At 39.7% G+C, this 19890-nt stretch overlaps 1 protein-coding gene across 3 annotated transcripts in view; it reads right to left on the bottom strand.

Annotated features, from left to right (window-relative positions):
- Positions 1–19890, bottom strand: part of MICAL3 (microtubule associated monooxygenase, calponin and LIM domain containing 3) — a 195125-nt gene that overhangs the window by 98927 nt on the left and 76308 nt on the right. For all 3 annotated transcript variants that reach the window (XM_070947144.1, XM_070947143.1, XM_070947142.1), the window contains exons 3-11: positions 14244–14451; positions 11984–12100; positions 10772–10873; positions 9975–10130; positions 8491–8591; positions 6593–6850; positions 4405–4520; positions 2204–2330; positions 390–483 (exon numbers count right to left, since the gene is read on the bottom strand). In XM_070947144.1, coding sequence (XP_070803245.1) covers positions 390–483; positions 2204–2330; positions 4405–4520; positions 6593–6850; positions 8491–8591; positions 9975–10130; positions 10772–10873; positions 11984–12100; positions 14244–14451 — 1279 coding nt within the window. The remainder of the gene's footprint in view (positions 1–389; positions 484–2203; positions 2331–4404; positions 4521–6592; positions 6851–8490; positions 8592–9974; positions 10131–10771; positions 10874–11983; positions 12101–14243; positions 14452–19890) is intronic.

Here is a 19890-nt window from a genome sequence, read left to right on the forward strand (position 1 = left end):
CAATTAAGAGGGCACCGCATTAGGAAAGATTGTTCATAAACACAGAGTTACATCAGTCAGAAAATACCAATTTCCTGGTCCTGATAGCACAACAAAACCCTCTTGTCTCTCTACTTTTAATGCACACAGAGCTCTAAGGAAAATATTTTTATTCTCATTCCTGTCCATAAGAATGTAAGTGTACATAAGTGAATACTAAGTGTATTTATAAGAGCCTGGGGGTCAAAGAGATCACTAATGGCTACAACACAGCTTAAGTAAATATCCAGCCAATATTCTCTTAATGCACTATTTAAAAATGGCAGCTGGCATGGAATCCAATTTCAAATTTCCAGGAAGGAAAGAAAAAAAAAAAAAGACAGTAACAAGGAATGCATGGAATGACTTACCATTCCGTGATAACTTTGGTGTCCTAGAATTCACCAAATTTTCTATCTCCAGTTGAATATCCTTCAAGTCTCCTGTATCATACAAATGACGTACCTGCAGCAGCCCAAAAAGAGTGCATGTATCACATCAAATGTCAAGATACCAACAAAGCAATTGTCCATTGGCCAAAGAGTGGGCAAACTGTATTAAGTATCTGCAGAAAACTCACTTCTAATATAGCCCAGGAAGATTAATAGCCAATGACTCTTGTTTGTTGAATGCATTTGAACATTGCATATTAATGTCAAAAACCATCCCAAATTGTTTCCACATTTTGCCTTTACACTCTAGGATTGACTGAGATCTCACATCTAAATATTTAACAAGCCCAATGATGTTCCTCCTCTAAGTTTAGATTATGGTAGCCAATGACTATCACTTGTTTATACATTTCATGGAATAAAGGTTAACAAAAAAAAAAAAAAACCCTGCCCAAATAATTCTGAAATTATTTCCTTTCCAATACACTTTTTGTCTTAATTATTTGGACATGTTTATAAACAATACTAGCCGATAACCCGGCGTTGCCCAGGTATTTAAGAATCAATCCCCCTTACCAGAGGGAGTCCCCTAGTGGAGTACTGTGAAGCCGTTACCATGGCACAGTTCCACTGTGCTGTACAGTAGAAGCCATTTTAAGGCACGACAGGCTGTATCTTAACAGAACGTGAATCCAAAATGCATGCTATCACTGTCAAAAGTACTGTGATTTGACACTATAGATATCATTCATTCCTTTTCATTTCAGTGGCCCAAGCATTCCAGAGTTATGGTGGAACACACAGACACACACACACACTGAAGAGTATTGGGGGTGTCTTACCCCCACATTATTTTTTTCTAGAGAGTAAGTCATCTGTGTATCAAGTTTGGTTGAAATTGCTCAAGGCGTTCCAGAGTTATGCTGGAACACACACGCACACACACACACACACACACACACCCCGCCATTTATATATATATAGATAGATAGATAGATCCTTCCATGGACAAAAATGAACATAACATTTTATTGTTGGCTGTTCACCACCCTGAGTCCTTCGGGAGTAGGGCGGTATATAAATCAAATAAATCAAATAAATCAAATAAATAAATAAATAAATAAATAAATAAATAAATAAATAAATAAATAAATAAATAAATAAATAAATAAATAAAATAAAATAAAATAAAATAAAATAAAATAAAATAAAATAAAATAAAATAAAATAAAATAAAATAAAATAAAATAATAAAATAAAATAAAATAAAATAAAATAAAATAAAATAAAATAAAATAAAATAAAATAAAATAAAATAAAATAAAATAAAAACTACTCAAAGCCAAAAGTGACCCCAAGACTTCTTTTGTGGCAAGTTTTGATTTATTCTGTTCTGTTGCTGCAGCTGACATGTTATATTGTAGTACTTCAGTGCTGTATTTATATTACTTCAATGCTATTTCTTCAACTGGCTACATAATGCTTATTTGTACCCTATGACTATCATTAAGTGTTGTACTGTATGATTCTTGACAAATGTATCTTTTCTTTTATGTACACTGAGAGCATATGCACCAAGACAAATTCCTTGTGTGTCCAATCACACTTGACCAATAAAATTCTATTCTGTTCTGTTCTGTTCTGTTCTGTTCTGTTCTGTTCTGTTCTGTTCTGTTCTGTTCTATTCTATTCTATTCTATTCTATTCTATTCTATTCTATTCTATTCTATTCTATTCTATTCTATTCTGTGTCCATCATAAATCCTGGAACACCACAGGATAGAGCCAATTACCTGGCTTGGCCTTAGGAAATTGATATTGATGTTGGGGTATCGAGTGACAGGATCAATGCTGTATTGGCTGAAGTTCTTGCTGACATTTTCTGGTGTTGTTTGAGGCAACAACCTATAGATGCTCTCTCTAGGAAAAATAGGACAAGGGTGCCAGTTTCAGTGATATAAAAGACATTGATAGACATGACTTTACTTCTTAGAGCAAAATGACTATATTCTACTGGGTGGATGGCCTCAACTGCAGATAGTCCGTGACTTCCAACCATTAATTTAGTGATCACTTGAAGTTAAAAACGGCACTGAAAAAAAGTGACTTAGGACCGTTTTTCACACTTATGACCGTTACAGCATCCCCAGGGTCATATGATCCAAATTCGGATGCTTGGCAACTGGTCCATATTTATGATGGTTCCAGTGTCCCAGGGTCATGTGATCACCTTTTGCGACTTTCTGACAAGCAAAATCAATGGGGAAATCCAGATTCACTCAACAGCAGTGTTACTAACTTAACAACTGGAGTGGTTCATTTAACAACGGTGGAAAGAACATTCATAAAATGGGGCAAAACGCACTTAATAACTGTCTTGCTTAGCAACAGAAATTTGAAGCTCAATTGCGGTCTTAAATCAAGGACTACCTGTATTTCTGTCAAATGGTTATACTTTTCTGCATCTAGAATAATTGCCTGATCCATACCCAAAAAGCTTGACGCTAGCATTTATACTTTCAAATGAATGAAACAGGGCCCTTTCCAAGTCTTCCATATTGCAAGAAACTGCTGCTTGGTTGAGTAAGCAGAGGAAAGGCAGGTATAATAGAGAAGTCATTTTGATTATGGTCTTAATTTCCAATTCGCTCGACACTATGCTTCACTGACTGCCAGCGAAGTACATACCAATGGAAAAAAAATTTGCCTTGCAAAGATAAGCAAAGTGGCATCTTGATAAACTGCACATTTCATGCAGTTTTCAAATCAGGACAGTGCTTGGTCTGTTGAGAGGAACCAAATGCAATGAGAAAACTCAGAAAGATGAGTGAGGCTAAGCTGGGATATTTAAGGGAGTTAAACAAGAGAAAAAGATTAGTGAGCACTGTGTTGTTAATTCTTCCATGAGATGAAAATTAAGGGAGCAGGAAATAATTAATACTTAGCAAGGGGACATCGATTTAATTTGTTCCAGGTTTTTGCACTGCCATCATTTCCCCCTTTTTACATATTTTTATCATCTCTCCCAATGTACAAAAAGTGAAGCTAATAATGCTATTGTTTAATGAAAGAAAAATGCATATTGGAAAAGAATAGTTTTTAATTACACTGCTGTTTATTAGATAAATAGATAAGTATACTGTATAACAGCTCATTTTCAAATGCTCAGTTCCTGTAATTCTAAAAGGCTGGTGTATTCAATGCCATTTTGACAATGCCGCTTAAATGTAGGTTTCACTTATTTCAATGCATCCTAATCCATATGAACTGCATCCTTGATTATAATGTCATATAATTTTCTTGATCCAATCTGCCTAGATAAATCTTCCGTGTCCTTTTTACATATTGCACTGAGTTAAATAATTCACTAATACTGCCATTTTTAAAAAGGCACTTTTAAAAATCACCAAACACAGGGAGACTTACATTTGTGTTGGCATACACACCACACACAAAACTAAGCTAAAGGGGTTGAATAATTTGTGGTTCATATGTAGTAGTAACCCAAACATTGTTTTGCAAGTTGTGTGAAACAACTATGACATTTGTTTTGGGCTTAATGTGTTATGGGAATATAACAATCATGTTTTTTAACCTGAATTTTGGGCTTAAGAATGTTGCCAATTAGAAGCATAATGAGGCAACTTTCTCTATGTCCCCCTAATTATGTTCCAATACTTCCGTTTAAGCCATCTTTTACCCCATGCACAAAGAGAAAAGTGTGTTACTCCTTGCAATGCTATTGTAGCTGAACACAGAAAATGACAAATATCTCTGGATAACACATTGACTAGCACAGGGACAAATAGGAGGGCATAGAATTGACATATAAGAAGATGCTAATAAATGCCCACACACTGCACATTAATGATCCTGAAGTTCCATACTCTTAGACATACAGTAGATACATTTTAATAGTAGATGAATTTCCTGCTTACGACAGCATACACATGGACGTACAAACATGCATACAGAGAAACGGGCATTTCATTACCTTTCTGCAAGGACCTCCAAAGGACCTGTTCCTAAGGACCAGCTTCGTACCATCCAGGCAGAGTCCATGGCTGCAAGAAAGCCTCTGGCTATTCCAGTTCCCATTGGCCAAAATGGCTGGAAGCAACCATAAAAAGGGATAAGAGAAGGGAAAATATATTCCATGGGAAACCATGGCTGAGACACTTCCTTTGTGTGTACACTGCAAAACTACCATATTTTTCGGAGTATAAGACGCACCTTAATTTTTGGGGAGGAAAATAACAAAAAAACTGATTGGCAGGTGCATCGGCCTCCCATAATACCCCCAATCAGCTGTTCCCAGAGGTGAATTTTAGCAACAGGTTCCTTGGTTGTGAGCTCTGTGCCTTGCTTTTTTTTTTTTGCTTTTTTTTCTGCCTCTGAAACTTCTGAAACTCTGTTTCAGAAAAAACTTTTTCCTGCTTCTGAAAGCCTCCGAAAAAGAGCTTCAGAAAAAAAGCCTCTGAAGCTCTGTTTGGGGACTTTTTTTCTGAAGCTTCGTTTCTGATGCTTTTTTCAGCCTCTGAAACCTCCCTTTGAGAAGCTGGGTGGGGCTACATTCGGAGTATAAGACGCACCCAGATTTTCACCATCTTTTTTTGGGGGGAAAAGGTGTCTTATACTCTGAAAAATACAGTACTTTAAAACCCCAAGGGAGCATCTGTAGGACAAGATCTGATGGGACTGCTAGAGATCATTAAAAGTCCTAAAATAATTTCTTGAAGTCCAATATAACATTGTGAACAACCTCGTTTAATGCCAAATTAGAGACTCTATATAATTGTGTTTTTCATACACCAATGGAATATTAAGTAGAGGACTACTTCTAATGGGGCCTTGTGTCCTAATGGGCCTTGTGTTTAAAATGTCAGAAATTCATGTCACTTCTTTATGTCACTCCTTTTTACGTTGAAATCAGAGTTACAACCAAACTCATTTATTCTGAAAACAATAATAATTCTAACCTCAACTGAAATGTTCATATTGCATGTCTGTTCATCTTCAGAGGTATCAGTGACTCCGAAAATATAAATATGCCCTCAATATATCACAACGAAATCACCTTAGATATATGTACATGTGCTACTCATTTAATGTTTGAGGACAAAATGAAATTTCATTATGTAGAGTAAGTTACCATTATTCACTAAAACATATAATATACAAGTAGTTCTCAACTAATATACAAGTAGTTCTCAACTTATGACCATTCATTAATGATGGTTTAAAGTTACAATGGCCTTGTAAACATTGCTTCACAACCTGTACTTGCACTGAAAACTGTTGTACCACCCCAGTGGCACAAAAGAACAGCTTAGTGTATTCGCTGGGGGAGCTGGATTTTAACAACCATTATGATTCGTTTAACAATCATAACAATTGTCATAAAATTGGGTCTGATCGTGTCATGACATGACTTACGACCACACCAACTTACAACTGAAATTCAGTCCCAATTGTAGTCGTAAGTCCAAGACTACCTGTATTTCTTGTGCAGAAAAGATTTTAGAGAAGCAGAATGACTAAGCTAGGCACACAGAAGAATAATTAAAATGATCTTTCTATTCATAAGTGAGTAGCTAGGCTCCTCAAATCTATCTCTACATTCACTTTCATTTTTTCCCCTCAAAAATATTATTTTCATTATTTTCTACATTTTTTAAATCCTAGACTGGAAAACTTGAATAAAACTCAAGTTTGCTTCCATTTTAAGTCCTTTGGCAAACAATCTACACATTTCTCCTCATGAAAAAAAAAACCCCTATATGATAGGACTTTGAAATGGTGTCTGTTTACCATTTTAGTCTACAGCAGGGGTGTCAAACTGGCAGGCTGTGGGCCAGATGCGTCACACGCAGGCCACGCCCACCCCAGCTCCGCAATGGGAAAAAACATTGCGAAACATCACGTGACGGCAACGTGACGCGACGAGTTTAACACCCATTGGCCTATAAATATTAAAAGAAAATTTAAAAAGGAAATATCCTGTTTCCCCCAAAATAAGACATCCCCTGATAATAAGCCCAATCGGGCTTTTGAGCGCATGGCAATAAGGCCAAGCGCTTATTTCAGGGTTCAAAAAAATATAAGACAGGATCTTATTTTCAGGGAAACATGGTAGAACAAAAAGAAAGAAATGGTTCAAGGAAGACATGGAGAGAACAAACCTCTAACAAACTGTCCCCGACCAATGCCACAAGCAACGGGTGGCCATTCAATTCTCGAACCATGGCTGCATTCTCTGAGGCATACATGCACGTGAAGTCAAACATTGCGACATCGGGCTGTCCATAGTGGTTGATGGCAAAGTTCAGCGATGGCAGCTGCTGATTAGTTGAGAAGTCAGCAGCTTCCCTGGCGTAGCTGAGCAGAGCCTCTTGGTCCACATTCTCTCGTGAGAGTAACAGTTCTGTGTCTGCATAATCCTGCCAGGCAAAATAAAAACGATGTCAGGGTTCCAAGTAATACACCCACAGCGAACAAAACTCCGAGGCAGGTAAATTCCTCAAAGAATAGTTTAATTGGATATATCAAATTGGCACAGTTCTGGTGAAAACCGACTCCGAAGGTTCCCACGGTTTTCATCTAATTAAAAGTAAAAGTTTATCCCCCTCCCCAAACAGTCAGTCACATGGTCCAATCAAGGTGCAGTCTGGTTGCCTGGTGACATCACTCCTTCCTCTGACCAGGTGTGAGAATATCCTTGGTTCCCAAGAGAAAGTATTTTGTTTTGGCTACAAACCCCACTACTATCACTATTCGCCCCTCCCTATACCACAGCTCCAGCGTGGCAACATCGAAGCTCCAAAATGGCTTCGGTCAGGTCAGCTTCAGAGTTGACAAACGAACCATGAGCTATGTACTGAAGATACAGTATACAGGAGCTACATACTGAACGATGGATAGTCCTCGACTTATAACCATTCACTTAGTGACTGTTCAAAGTTATAACGGCACTGGAAAAAAAGTGTCTTATGACCAGTTTTCACACAATTATGACTGTTGCAGCATCCCGATAGTCACATGATCAAAATTAGGATGCTTGGCAACTGGCATCTATTTATGACAGTTGCACTGTCCTAAGGTCATGTGATCACTATTTGTAACCTTCCCAGCTGGCTACCAACAAGCCAGATTCTCTTAACAACTGCATGATTAAATTAATAATAATAAATAAATAATGATTCGTTCAACAACGGCAGTGATTCACTTAACAACTGGGGCAAAAAGATGTTGTAAAATTGGACACAACTCATTTAACAACTGTTGCTTAGCAATGGAAATTTTGGGCTCAATTGTGATCTTAAGTCGAGGACTACCTACTACTGGTGCCAAGTCTGCCCAAATCAATAACCCACGTAGTTAGAAGATGGCCCAATGTTCCTTAGAACAGAGAGTACAAAGGAGATCATGCAAAATCTGACTGGATGGATCGATCATTTGTAGCACAATATATTGACATTTGAGATGGATTTGGTATATCTCTGCAATGGGATTGCCTTCAGCATTCAGATCTTTTACTGAACTGTCAGTTTGATTTACTCAGCATTTCCTATTCATACAAAAGTATGAAATGCATCAATTGCTGGGGAACATGAGTGGAAGTAGTTGCATCTCCCTTTATCTTGCTTCTCAAGCATTCCCTGTTGTGATTAATTTGTGACCCACAACGTATCTCTATGTCTCTCCATAGAAAGAAAAATGGATGCAATTCATTGTTTGAAGCTTATGCAGAAGAAAGCCCTCCTTACTTGGAACAAGCTGGCAACCAACGTAAGATTGTATTAAAATTCTATGGTTCTGGATAAATTAAAAGGAAATAGTTACTCAGGACAACTGATTTCACAATGGCTATCTTAAAACAAAAGGATGTTATCCAAATATTCCTCCCTGCTACAAGGTAAATTTCCTTCAGCAAAACAGAAAGGTGGATCACTGTCCATTACAATCTGTTCTGAAAGATTATAGGGCAATGAAAACTAATATTATGATCCCCTAACCTGCTTTAAACAGATCAATGGCCTCCTCACCCAGGTAGAACCGAGGTTCCAATGAGCACACTTACATGTAATATGACTCCTTTGTCCAGCAAGCTCTGTTTTTTGGCAGTCATGACAAAATAGTGGGTATCATCTTTGTAGTAGACAATGTTCTCTAGATCAATGCCTAAAATGGAATCAAGAAAGGTCAAGAGTCAAGGAACAGGACCGTAAATACCTGAGCCCAAATCAGCAAAATGAGTTAAACACTGCCACCAATAGTAGAAATGCATATCAATTTAGCATGTTTGTCCACTCAGGTTCAAAAGATCACTTAGAACATAACTCACAAGGTCAGATTTCTCTTTAAAATTCCTTCCACTCCAATATTGGATGAGTCATTATTATGACACTGATTATTAGTTCTTGGCTGTCGTTCAAAAGAAGGGCTTCTCAAAGCATAAATTAGGAAGCACCTTCTTTTAAATGTTTAAAGCAGAATCATCTTCTTCCAGGCATGTCCAATTGTTTGGAAGTTGACCCCGGAAAACGGCTTTCCGTGCTTGGAAAACTCTTCTAGTTTGTGAAGATCTGGTTGCCATGAATACACAAAGAAAACATACTGTAGAAGCCGCAGTATGTACACTCTTCTTTTAGTTCATCCTCTCTGCGTGCAAACTGTAAAACTCACAGCATTCATAGGCTATGACACAGTGGTGAAATGTAAAATTTGTTACTACCGGTTCTGTGGGCGTGGGTTGGTGGGGGTAATGTGACTGAGTAGGTGTAGCCAATTTTTTTTTTAACTTTTAAAACCATTTTTTCTACAACCTCTTCGGCTGAAGAGGTTGTAAAAAAATGCTTTTAAAAGCCTCTGACAATCCCAGCTGAGTTGCCTGATCGTCAGAGGCTTTTTTTTTCTTTTAAAAGCCTCTGACGATCCCAGATGAGCCGCGCGATCATCAGAGGCTTTTTTTTTTTTTTTACTTTTCAAAGCATTTTTTCGGCCAAAGAGGTTGTAGAAAAAATGCTTTTAAAAGCCTCTGACAATCCCAGCTGACTTGCCTGATCGTCAGAGGCTTTTTTTCTTTTAAAAACCTCTGACAATCCCAGCTGAGCCGCACGATCATCAGAGGCTTTTTTTTTACTTTTAAAAGCATTTTTTTGGCCCAAGAGGTTGTAGAAAAAATGCTTTTAAAAATTAAAAAAAGAGCCTCTGATGATCGCGCGGCTCAGCTGGACATGGGGGCAGGGGGCAGGGGACAGGGATTTTTGCTACCGGTTCTCCGAACCACCCGCCGCCATTGCTACCGGATCAGGCGATATAGTCCGTACTGGGAGCATTTCACCCCTGCTAGGATAGGGATGTCAAACTGGTGGCCCACAGGCCAGATGCGTCACGCGCAGGCCACGCTCACCCCAGGTCTGCAAATGGGAAAAATGTCATGAAACATCACGTGACGGCAACGTGACGCGGCGAGTTTGACACCCGTGGGCTAAGAACATCTCTGGAACAAAGACAGAATGAGATAACGTTACTTATTTTCAGCTGTCAATCACTTCTACTAACCAGTTGCTTCTCGAAGATCCTGGAAAAACTTCTGGTTGAAAATGAAAGCCACACCACTGATCTCTTCAACCTTAGCCTCAGCTGTGGTATTCCGGTTGATAAAGTTTGCCGTGATGGCAATTGCCAGCTTCCCACGAAACTCTTTTCGCCGAAACCCTACAGAACAAATACACCATGACAAAACAGGCCTCAATTTTCAAATCAACTCCCTGAGAAAAAAATTTTTCATGAATACACAGGATGACTCTAGTTCTACATTTATAGTAACCAATCATGTATTTAATTTTCTCCCCTCCAAATGAAGCTGTACTAACATGTACATGTACAAAGTAATGCGCAAAGAACTATGGAATTTTTGTTTTGGTTTTTGGAAGCAGATAAACAAATGAAACACTGCAGAAAAAATACAATTCCACACTTAGTTAAGTCATCGCTTTGTCTGGCCTTTCTCAACTCTGCCTGATAACAATTCTGGAAGGTCTTAGCTGAAAATTCTTTTCCCAGCTCCATTATCTAGGACATAAAACTGGAAAAGAACTTAATAAGGAATTTCTTATATGCAAATAACTTGCTTGAACACACAGTCTACATATCTAATATAATTTATTCTCATTAAAATGTCTCCCTGGATAAAGGGCCACAAGAAAAACAGCATAATGCAGTAATAAGCAGAGGCTACAGAAGTCTTGCTTCTGTGATGGACTTCTTTTCCCATCATCTTCAGCCAGTAGGGCTAACCTGGCAATAACTGGGTTGCAGGCATGCCCTACACATCAGCATAAACATCAGCAAGTTACCTTCCAAAGTATTTCGCCTTCCATCCCCTCCAATTATCACATCAAACTCGTACTCGGATACAGGATGTGTTTTTGGATAGACTTGTGCACGCCAACCTATCCCTGTGGATAAATTATATATTAACACAGCATGTACAAAAATGAATACAGACATATAAATGGATTGAACTGGGCCTTTCAGTACCAGCGTGGGACTTATATCTGTAAAGTGGATTAGCCACATACAGTCACTACTCATGATGGTCTGATTATACAAGAGTAGAGGTAAAGAAGTCCCTGTGGATTTTACTCCGCTAGCTGTGGCTGACGATAGGGGGCAGTGCTCATCTCCGTTTTGAGGGTCTTTGAGCCAGCACTGTCTGAAGACATTTCTGTAGTCATGTGGCCAGCATGATGTTACAGAGCACTGTTTCCTTCCCACTGAAGTGGTACCTATTTATCTACTCGCATTTGCGTGCTTTCAAACTGTTAGGTTGGCAGGAGTTAGGGTGCAGATGGGAGCTCACCCTGTTGAGCGACACTCCAGTCTCAAACCTGGGCTGTCGGCTTTCCAGCCAGCAAGCCAACATCTTAACCACTGAGCCATCATGCTGCCTTATACGGGTAGTCCTCGACTTACATCATTTAGTGACTGTTCCAAGTTACAATGGCACTGAAAAAAGTGACACGATCATTTTTCACACTTATGACCGTTGTAGCATCCCCATGGTCATGTGATCAAAATTCAGACGCTTGGCGACTGACTCATATTTATGACGGTTGCAGTGTCCCGGGGTCATGTGATCCCCTTTTGCAACCCTCTGACAAGCAAAGTAAATGGGGAAGCCAGATTCACTTAACAACCGTGTTATAATTTACCTACTGCAGTGATCCACTCAACAAAAAAAACATGGCAAGGAAAGTTGTAAAATGGAGCAAAATTGACTTAGCAAATTTCTCACTTAGCAACATAAATTTTGGGCCCAATTGTGGCCATAAGTGAAGGACTACCTGTACAAGAGTAATTCCTTAGATCGGGGTCCCCAAACTTGGCAGCTTTAAGACTTGTGGTCTTCAACTTCCAGAATTCTCCAGCCAGCATAGCATAGCATAGCATAGCAGTCCACAAGTCTTAAAGTTGCCAAGTTTGAATATCTCTGCCTTAGATATTGTATAAAGAGCAGGAATTTCACCCTGAGTCTGCTATAAATGCCAACCCTACTTAGTACTTACTCTCATTCTCCTGGTCCTCAGGAGGACAGAGAAGACCCTGAAATTCTACATTGACATGGATCTCAACACCGAGAATTAAGGAGACCTTCAAGAGTATCAGCTGAAGCTGACGAATACCTGAGAAACAGAAGCATAGATAATAATAAAGATAACACATTCTTCACAATTTATGTAACAGTTGCACATTTCAAAGATCTGTAGAAGAGCTTGTCATTTAAAATGTAATCTCATCAACAAAATGATTAAAAGCACCTGAAAATGCTTTTTTTTTTATTTATACTTTGGAAAGAAGAAAGAAGAACTTTTCAAACTAAGTTCCAAATGGAACTGGCCATAAATCAGACAAAACAAAACTATTCCAAGTTCTGTTCCATTTAATCATGATAGTTGGGAGAAAATTATTGTGTGGATTTCCTTCTTGAACAACTAAGCTGCCTATTATTATACTATACTACTATTATATTAAATTTTATTAATTTCTGTCATATACAGATTACGGCTCCATTTCAATCTAAAAGCATCACACTGGATCTGTTATTAATAAGAGTTTGCTGTGAATGTAATTTGCATGTACTTGTACATGCTAAGAATCCACATCTCTAAAAGTGATGAATGGCTCTTTTGACACATACACGGACTAATTTGGAGTCAGAGTGCCCACAACCTCCAAATGCTGGATATAAAAAGGTTGAATATTGATTTTGATTGTTCCCAGAAGCTTTCGATGAACACTTGGGATCTCCAAGAAGTTGAGAACCTTTTACTTCAGGAAACCTTTTACTTCTGATAAACAGATAAAACACAGAATTTGTGCTTTTTGTTTTCTGCGCTGTACTAATCCTCATTTTCTTTGTCTCTATAAACATCCTAGAAATGGGTGTTTCATTTCAACTCTCATTTACACTTCAGGTTATATTGATGAAGATATAACTTTTTTAAAAAAGAACCTTATAATCTTCAATTTTTGTGGCAGATACCACCACCTGCTGGTGTGTTCAGAATACTGTATTATCTTCTGGAATATTCTTTCTTAGTGAATTTGTAAGGTGCTGCATTACTATGAACTGGGGTTTCCTGAATTTATCTTTTCCCATACTAAATGTAATCACGTGAATGCTTGCAAGAAAAAAAAAAGATTTTTCATTTTACTTTATAAGAGCTTGATTTTCTTCACTTACTGTGAGATTGACTGAGATAAAGGTGAATCTTCTAGTCACCACATCTCTATGATATATAACCAGGTAGATATTATTTCATCTTTGGTATTTTTACCTTTTAAACACCAATACTGGGTGTAGGATCCTGCTCCACTCTCTTCCACTCGGCTTATGGATGCCAAGTGATATGCTCTCTGGATAATAGCAACAGGAAACATACAGCTACTATCCCAGTGCAAAGTAGGGGGCTAGAGAATGAGAGCCCAAATGAGTTTTGGGATAGGAGGCCTGGAACCTCCTTCTACCCTGTGGATCCCAGCATCACTATTGGGATAAAAGCATATTTGCGGTTTTTAAAGAAGATTTTATTAAAGCTGGGGTTATATGTATAAAATATAAACTTCCAAATTTTAAATTACTCACGCTTTCTTCTCAACTTATGCTTTATGCTTGGCCTTTCACATCCCTTTCTTAAGTCTACCTCATCCATTAAAACCCTGACACAATCCATTTGTCCTTTACTATAGTTAACATCAGGGGTGGGTTCTAAATTTTTTTACTACCAGTTCTGTGGGCGTGGCTTATTTTGTGGGCATGGCTTGATGGTCATGTGACAATTATTTAGGATTTAGCAGTTAAAAGCCTGGTCTACCAGGCTTTTAACTGCTTGCAGAGCTGTACCGATTTACCCATTTATTTTTTGCAGGCACTGGTCTACCCATTTATTTTTGCAGGCACTGATCTACTCATGTATTTTTGCAGGCACTGATCTACTCATGTATTTTTGCAGGCACTGGTCTACTCATTTGTTTTCTTTTAACACTGATCAGCTGTAGGGCGGCCCTTTGAAGCCCCGCGGCAAGAATTTAAACAGTTTTTTTCCCTCTAGCCATCAGCTGGGACTCAGGAGGCAGCAATAGATTGGGGGTGGGGCCAAATAAAAGGTAAGAATAACACGGGGGGGCGCGGGCCCCCCCGAACCGGTCCAGTGACATCATATCGTCACCGCTACCGGCTCAGGAGAACCGGGCTGAACCGGGAGGAACCCACCACTGGTTAACATCATATATTATCCATCCCTTCCACCTGTAAGCAGTCCTTACTGATATGGTCGATGGCTCCTGCACAAAATTTGCCATAGAACTTTTTGGCGCCAAGACCTCTCAAGTCATGAATGGTGAACGGCCACAGATGCAGAACATTGTTGCGGGAGAAGGCATCACGCTTTTCTATCACCACCACCTTTGCTCCTAAAAAGGAGAGATCAATGGCTGTCCGAAGGCCACAGGGTCCAGCCCCAATAATGAGACACTAGAAGAGAAGGGAAGAATCAGCATTATTATACACAGATGAACAGACTTTCGATACACCGGAAACTAGGAAGGTATTGAAGCAGTTAGTGAAGAAATGCGGCCGCACAGGTGATTATGGGAGTGGCGGGGCGCTCCCATATAACTCCTCTCCTGCGCGAGCTGCATTGGCTCCCAGTGGTCTTCCGGGTGCGATTCAAGGTGTTGATTAACATCTTTAAAGCACTCCATGGCTTAGGACCTGGGTATTTACGGGACCGCCTTCTGCTACCGACAGCCTCCCACCGGCCAGTACGCTCCCACAGAGCGGGGCTCCTCGGGGTGCGGTCGGTCAGGCAATGTCGACTAGCGACCCCCCGGGGGACAGCCTTCTCAGTGGGGGCTCCTGCCCTCTGGAACCAGTTGCCCGCGGAGGTACGAAGGATCCCGGACTTGCGCACCTTCCGCCGTGCCCTGAAGACTTTGTTATACCAGCTAGCCTAATTTTAACGGTTTTAAATTTTAAATTGGATTTTAAGGGGATGTTTTTAATTGTCAAAGTATGGGCTAAAGTATTTAATTTGGTTTTAAATTGTTTTTAATTTTTATATTTATATATTTGATCTTGGCTGTTCACCACCCTGAGTCCTTCGGGAGAAGGGTGGTATATAAATATAATAAATAAATAAATAAATTTGTATCCTAAAATAAGCTTTCCAGGCTTACTGTTGCAAAACATTGCTTCAGTGCACACACTTACAATAACAACAAAGTTAGTAATTTTAAAAGCTCCGTTTACCTGTACCAAGAAATCTCAGAATTTCAGATCACAATTTCCACTACAGCATGGATTACCTAAGTTAGAAAAAGTTAATGCTACCTGCATGCACAAACTGCTTTGCAAAAATAATGCAGTCCTTACAACGTGTAATCCATTTGGCACAGAAACAGATAGGATTCCAAATAAGCAGTTACTGGACTTCCAGACATCAGGGTATTTTGGGCAAAATATAGCTTTTACGGCAGAGGCCTAGAAACTGTTACACTTTGCAGATGTTCAGGAAGATTATTGCCTGAGTTTACTTATATCTTCCTTTACAATAATCCTGCAGCCTCAATAGGCTGAGACCTTCAATAACAAGAGTGTCAAACTCAATTTCATTGAGGGCATCATGGTTGTGTTTGACCTCAGAGGAGGTGTGGCCAGCTCGATAGCACTCGTATCGGGGGCGTCTCTGGTGACCCGAGCGTTCTGCCAGCAAAAACGGGCTCCCGGGCTCCATTTTTGGCTGCGACAGCCTCCTGCAACCCTCTGCCAGTGAAACCCTCTGCTCCATTTTTGCTGGCAGAAGCACTGCGGGCCGGTCCTTCACTGTTTCCAGGGCAGCCCCACAGGTCAGATCTAAGCACCCTCTGGGCCGGATCTGGCCTGTGGGCCTTGAGTTTGACACCCTGCTTTATAAGATTTCAAGCAAATTCCAAGGCACCACAATTAAAACCAAACCAAGCCACAGATGGCTGAATTTACAACAGCAGGAATCTTGTAGCTTGTGGGCTAAATGAAGTACCCATCTGTATCCCACAACACCTCAAAATTCAGCAAGACCACCAAGTTATTTTGCTTCTCAAAGGCATCCCCTCCCCGTCTCCTTCTAACTAAGCTAAAACATTTTAGCTGTGTTCTTTCCAGTGACAACATCTGGTTAGCCACCTGCAGCTGTCCAGAAGCTCCAATTACACCCTCCAATAGGTCAAATAGGGGCATACAGCTGTGCAATGTGATAGAGCAAAACATATAACTTCAGATGTCACATAGCTCTGGAATGACTCCAGTGGTGGTTGCTCCCGGTTCACACTGGTTTTCATGAACCGGTAGTAAAAATTTGTAGTTCGGAGAACTGGCAATAATATTGGCTGGCCACGCCCATGAACCGGTCCCCGGCCCGGTCGCTTATCCCGCCCATCTCATCAGAGGCGGGGTTTTTTTTTTACTTTAAAAGCATTTTTTCTACAACCTCTTCGGCCGAAAAAATGCTTTTAAAAGTAAAAAAAAAAAAAAAAGCCTCTGATAATCGCCCAGTTCAGCTGGGATCCTCAGAGGCTCCTGAAAGCATTTTTTTCCGCAACCTCTTAAGGTTGTAGAAAAAAATGCTTTTAAAAGTAAAAGTAAAAAAAAAACAAAAATATTGGCCACGCCCACCCACATTACCCCCCCACCAAGCCACGCCCACAAAATAAGTCACGCCCACAGAACCGGTAGTAAAAAAAATTTAGAACCCACCCCTGAACGACTCCCCTTATCCACAGCAGTTCCTGAAAATATGGAGGGGGGAACAAATTATGGAGAAAGGTTCTAAGTCCAGTCTTAGTTGCACTAGTCTGACAGTGAGAACAATCAACCAGTGGAAAAGCTTGCCTTCAGAAGTTGTGGGAGCTTCATCACGGGAAGCTTTCAATAAGTGACTAGACTGCCATTTTGTCAGAAATGTATAGGGTCTCCTGCTTGGACTAGATGACCTACAAGGTCCCTTCCAACTCTGTTAATCTGTTAAATCTGTTAGCTTTTATTTGCAGGGGAGTTTTAATTTTACAGAATTATTAAGGGCAACCCACATCTGCAGTCATAAGTAGAGTTAGTCCTTGACTTACAACCCTTCATTTGGTGACCATTTGAAGTTACAATGGCACTGGAAAATGTGGCTTATAATTCCCTTGTTCACTTGCTTGGCAACTGACTCATCTTTATGACGGTTGCAGTGTCCCAGGATCATTTGATCGCCTTTTGCGACCTTCTGACAAGCAAAGTCAATGAGGAAGCCAGATTCAGTTTAACAATTATGTTAACAACTTCAGTGATTCACTTAACGACAATGGCAACAAAGATCGCAAAACAGGGCAAAATTCATTTAACAGAAGTCTTGCTTAGCCACAGAAATTTGGGGTTCAATTGTGGCCCTTATACTACTTATAACAACAGTGTATTCAATTATCTCAGAACCCTCTTTTCTGCTGCATATGCAGATCACATTACAGATGTGAAGCTCAGAATTTCCCTTTTACTCTCTTATCCTCTTTTTGCCTCTTAGTGTTACTGGAATAAAATAAAATTGGTGGGAGACATTTATCCAAGACAACTGAGACATCTGACATATCACAGCAAATATCCATATAAGCAAATGTCTATGGAGATTCTCAGTCATCCAGGTCATGGTTGCCCCAAAAGTGCTTTTTCAAGAGGCAACTGGACATACTTTGTTTTTCCTTGAAGATATTTCACTTTTCAGCCAAGAGAGCTGAAGAAGCTTCTTGGATGAGAAGCGAAATGTCTTCAAAGAAAAACAAGGAAGTTCAGTTGTCTCTTGAAAAAACACCTTTGGGACATATAAGCAAATGCAGTGGGACCAACCATTGCTCAATGTTACAAAGGTAACATTCATATATATATGAATGGCCCTAAATATAAGATGATCCCATAGAAGAAAGATTAGACAGCGAAATCAGAATGAATTAAAAGCATGCAGAAAAGCCCTCTGTTTTGCCTAGTTTCTACATCTTGGCAACCAACTTGGGTTACTGATTTTAATCTGAGCCCAGACCTGGGGATTTTTCCATCCACCCCCCAAATGTGTGTAAATATACACAGAGAACTCATGTTCTTTAAACAAACAAACAAGGACCACCTGGGACATAAAAGAAATAGCAAAATGAACAATTACAATTAATGGTCAGTAAATCAAGACACCACATTTACAAAATAAACTGATCTCCATCTGCACAGACCATTCCTTCTTGCACACCCAAAATACTTTCAGAAACATATGACACAGACACACAAAAAACCCCTTCCCTCCATCATTTAGCACAGAGGGTCTCCAAAGTTGGCAACTTTAAGACTTCTGGACCTCAACTCCCAGAATTCCACAGCCAGCTGGCCGAGGAACTTTGTGACTTGAAAGACGCAAAAGCAGGGGTGAAATGCTCCCGGTTCAGACAGGATCACCCAATCCGGTAGCGATGGCAGTGGGTGGTTCGGAGAACCGGTAGCAAAAATCCCTGCCCCCCCCCATGCCCAGCTGAGCCACGCGATCATCAGAGGCTGTTTTTTTTTACTTTTAAAAGCATTTTTTTCTACAACCTCTTCAGCCGAAAAAATGCTTTTAAAAGTAAAAAAAAAAAAAAAAAAAGCCTCTGATGATCATGCGGCTCAGCTGGGATCGTCAGAGGCTTTTCAAAGCATTTTTTTCTGCAACCCCTTCAGCCAAAGAGGTTGTAGGAAAAAAAATGCCTTTAAAAGCCTCTGGCGATCCCAGCTGACTTGCCTGATCGTCAGAAGCTTCTAAAAGCATTTTTTTCTGCAACTTCTTAAGGTTGTAGAAAAAATGCTTTTAAAAGTTAAAAAAAAAAGTTGGGCGCACCCACCCAGTCGTATTACCCACCACCACCAAGCCACGCCCACAGAACTGATAGTAACAAATTTTAGATTTCACCCCTGCGCAAAAGTCTTAAAAATTTCCAACTTTGGAGACCGCTAATTTAGCAGGAACAGAGGGAAGAGTAAGCCAATGTATTGTCCCAAGGCCAGAAGAGGAACATAACTGAATGCAAGGGAGGTTGGATTAGAAGACCTCTAAAGTCCCTTCCAACTTTATGATTCTATTAAAAAAATACCACTAGAAACAATAATACAGAACAGATAAGAAAAAGATCTGGAAACCACAGGAAAACACCCCCTCCAGTTGATTTTCAGCCTAATCTTCAAAGGCACCGTGCTTCGTGGCAGTCGTGTTTGCAGTTCCTTTTATCTCCTGCCCGCCCCTTTGTTTTCAACAGCTACTTCTCTTCTTATCATTAAAATGTAAGAGAACTTCTTCATTCCTCTTTATCTGTGTTTTTTGGAAGGAAACATTTGTCTTCCTTATTGGGGGATCATGATCCTTGATTCGTTTCATTTAGAGAGACGTATTTCGATATGCCTCATTAAGCTACCAGGCAGCCAGAACAGAAAACCATAAGGCTAAAGGTTGGATACTGAGAAATGATGCACAGATGGTCTCCAAAGCACACAGTGAACTGTACACAGCTTAGGAACCTGTCGTAACTGCGCATAAGGAATAGAAGCAAACACAGCTGCTGACCATTTCTCTACTCGTTGCTGGTACAAGGCAGGTTACATGCTCAAGTGAATCATTGTTTAAATATGACTCTGCTTGACAGAACCCTGAAAAAGTTCCTAGAAGATTTGCTGACAGAAGTGGGAGTTGAGATCAAGAGAGACAGGCATTTAGGTTTAATTGACGCTTTCAAAGAATAACGTAGCTTTATACTATTTTATATAAAACTGGTTATTTGGTTATTCAAGAGAGTCTTGTTAAGATCAAAATCCAACTAGAAAATTAAAAATTAAGTAAATAGTTTCTTGTCTAATGTACTAAACGGCCTAATATCTTCTCCCAAATATTTT

This window comes from Pituophis catenifer, unplaced genomic scaffold (assembly GCF_029215685.1).
Source record: "Pituophis catenifer annectens isolate HBS135680 unplaced genomic scaffold, rPitCat1.0.hap2 SCAF_7, whole genome shotgun sequence".
NCBI classification, from domain to species: domain Eukaryota; kingdom Metazoa; phylum Chordata; class Lepidosauria; order Squamata; family Colubridae; genus Pituophis; species Pituophis catenifer.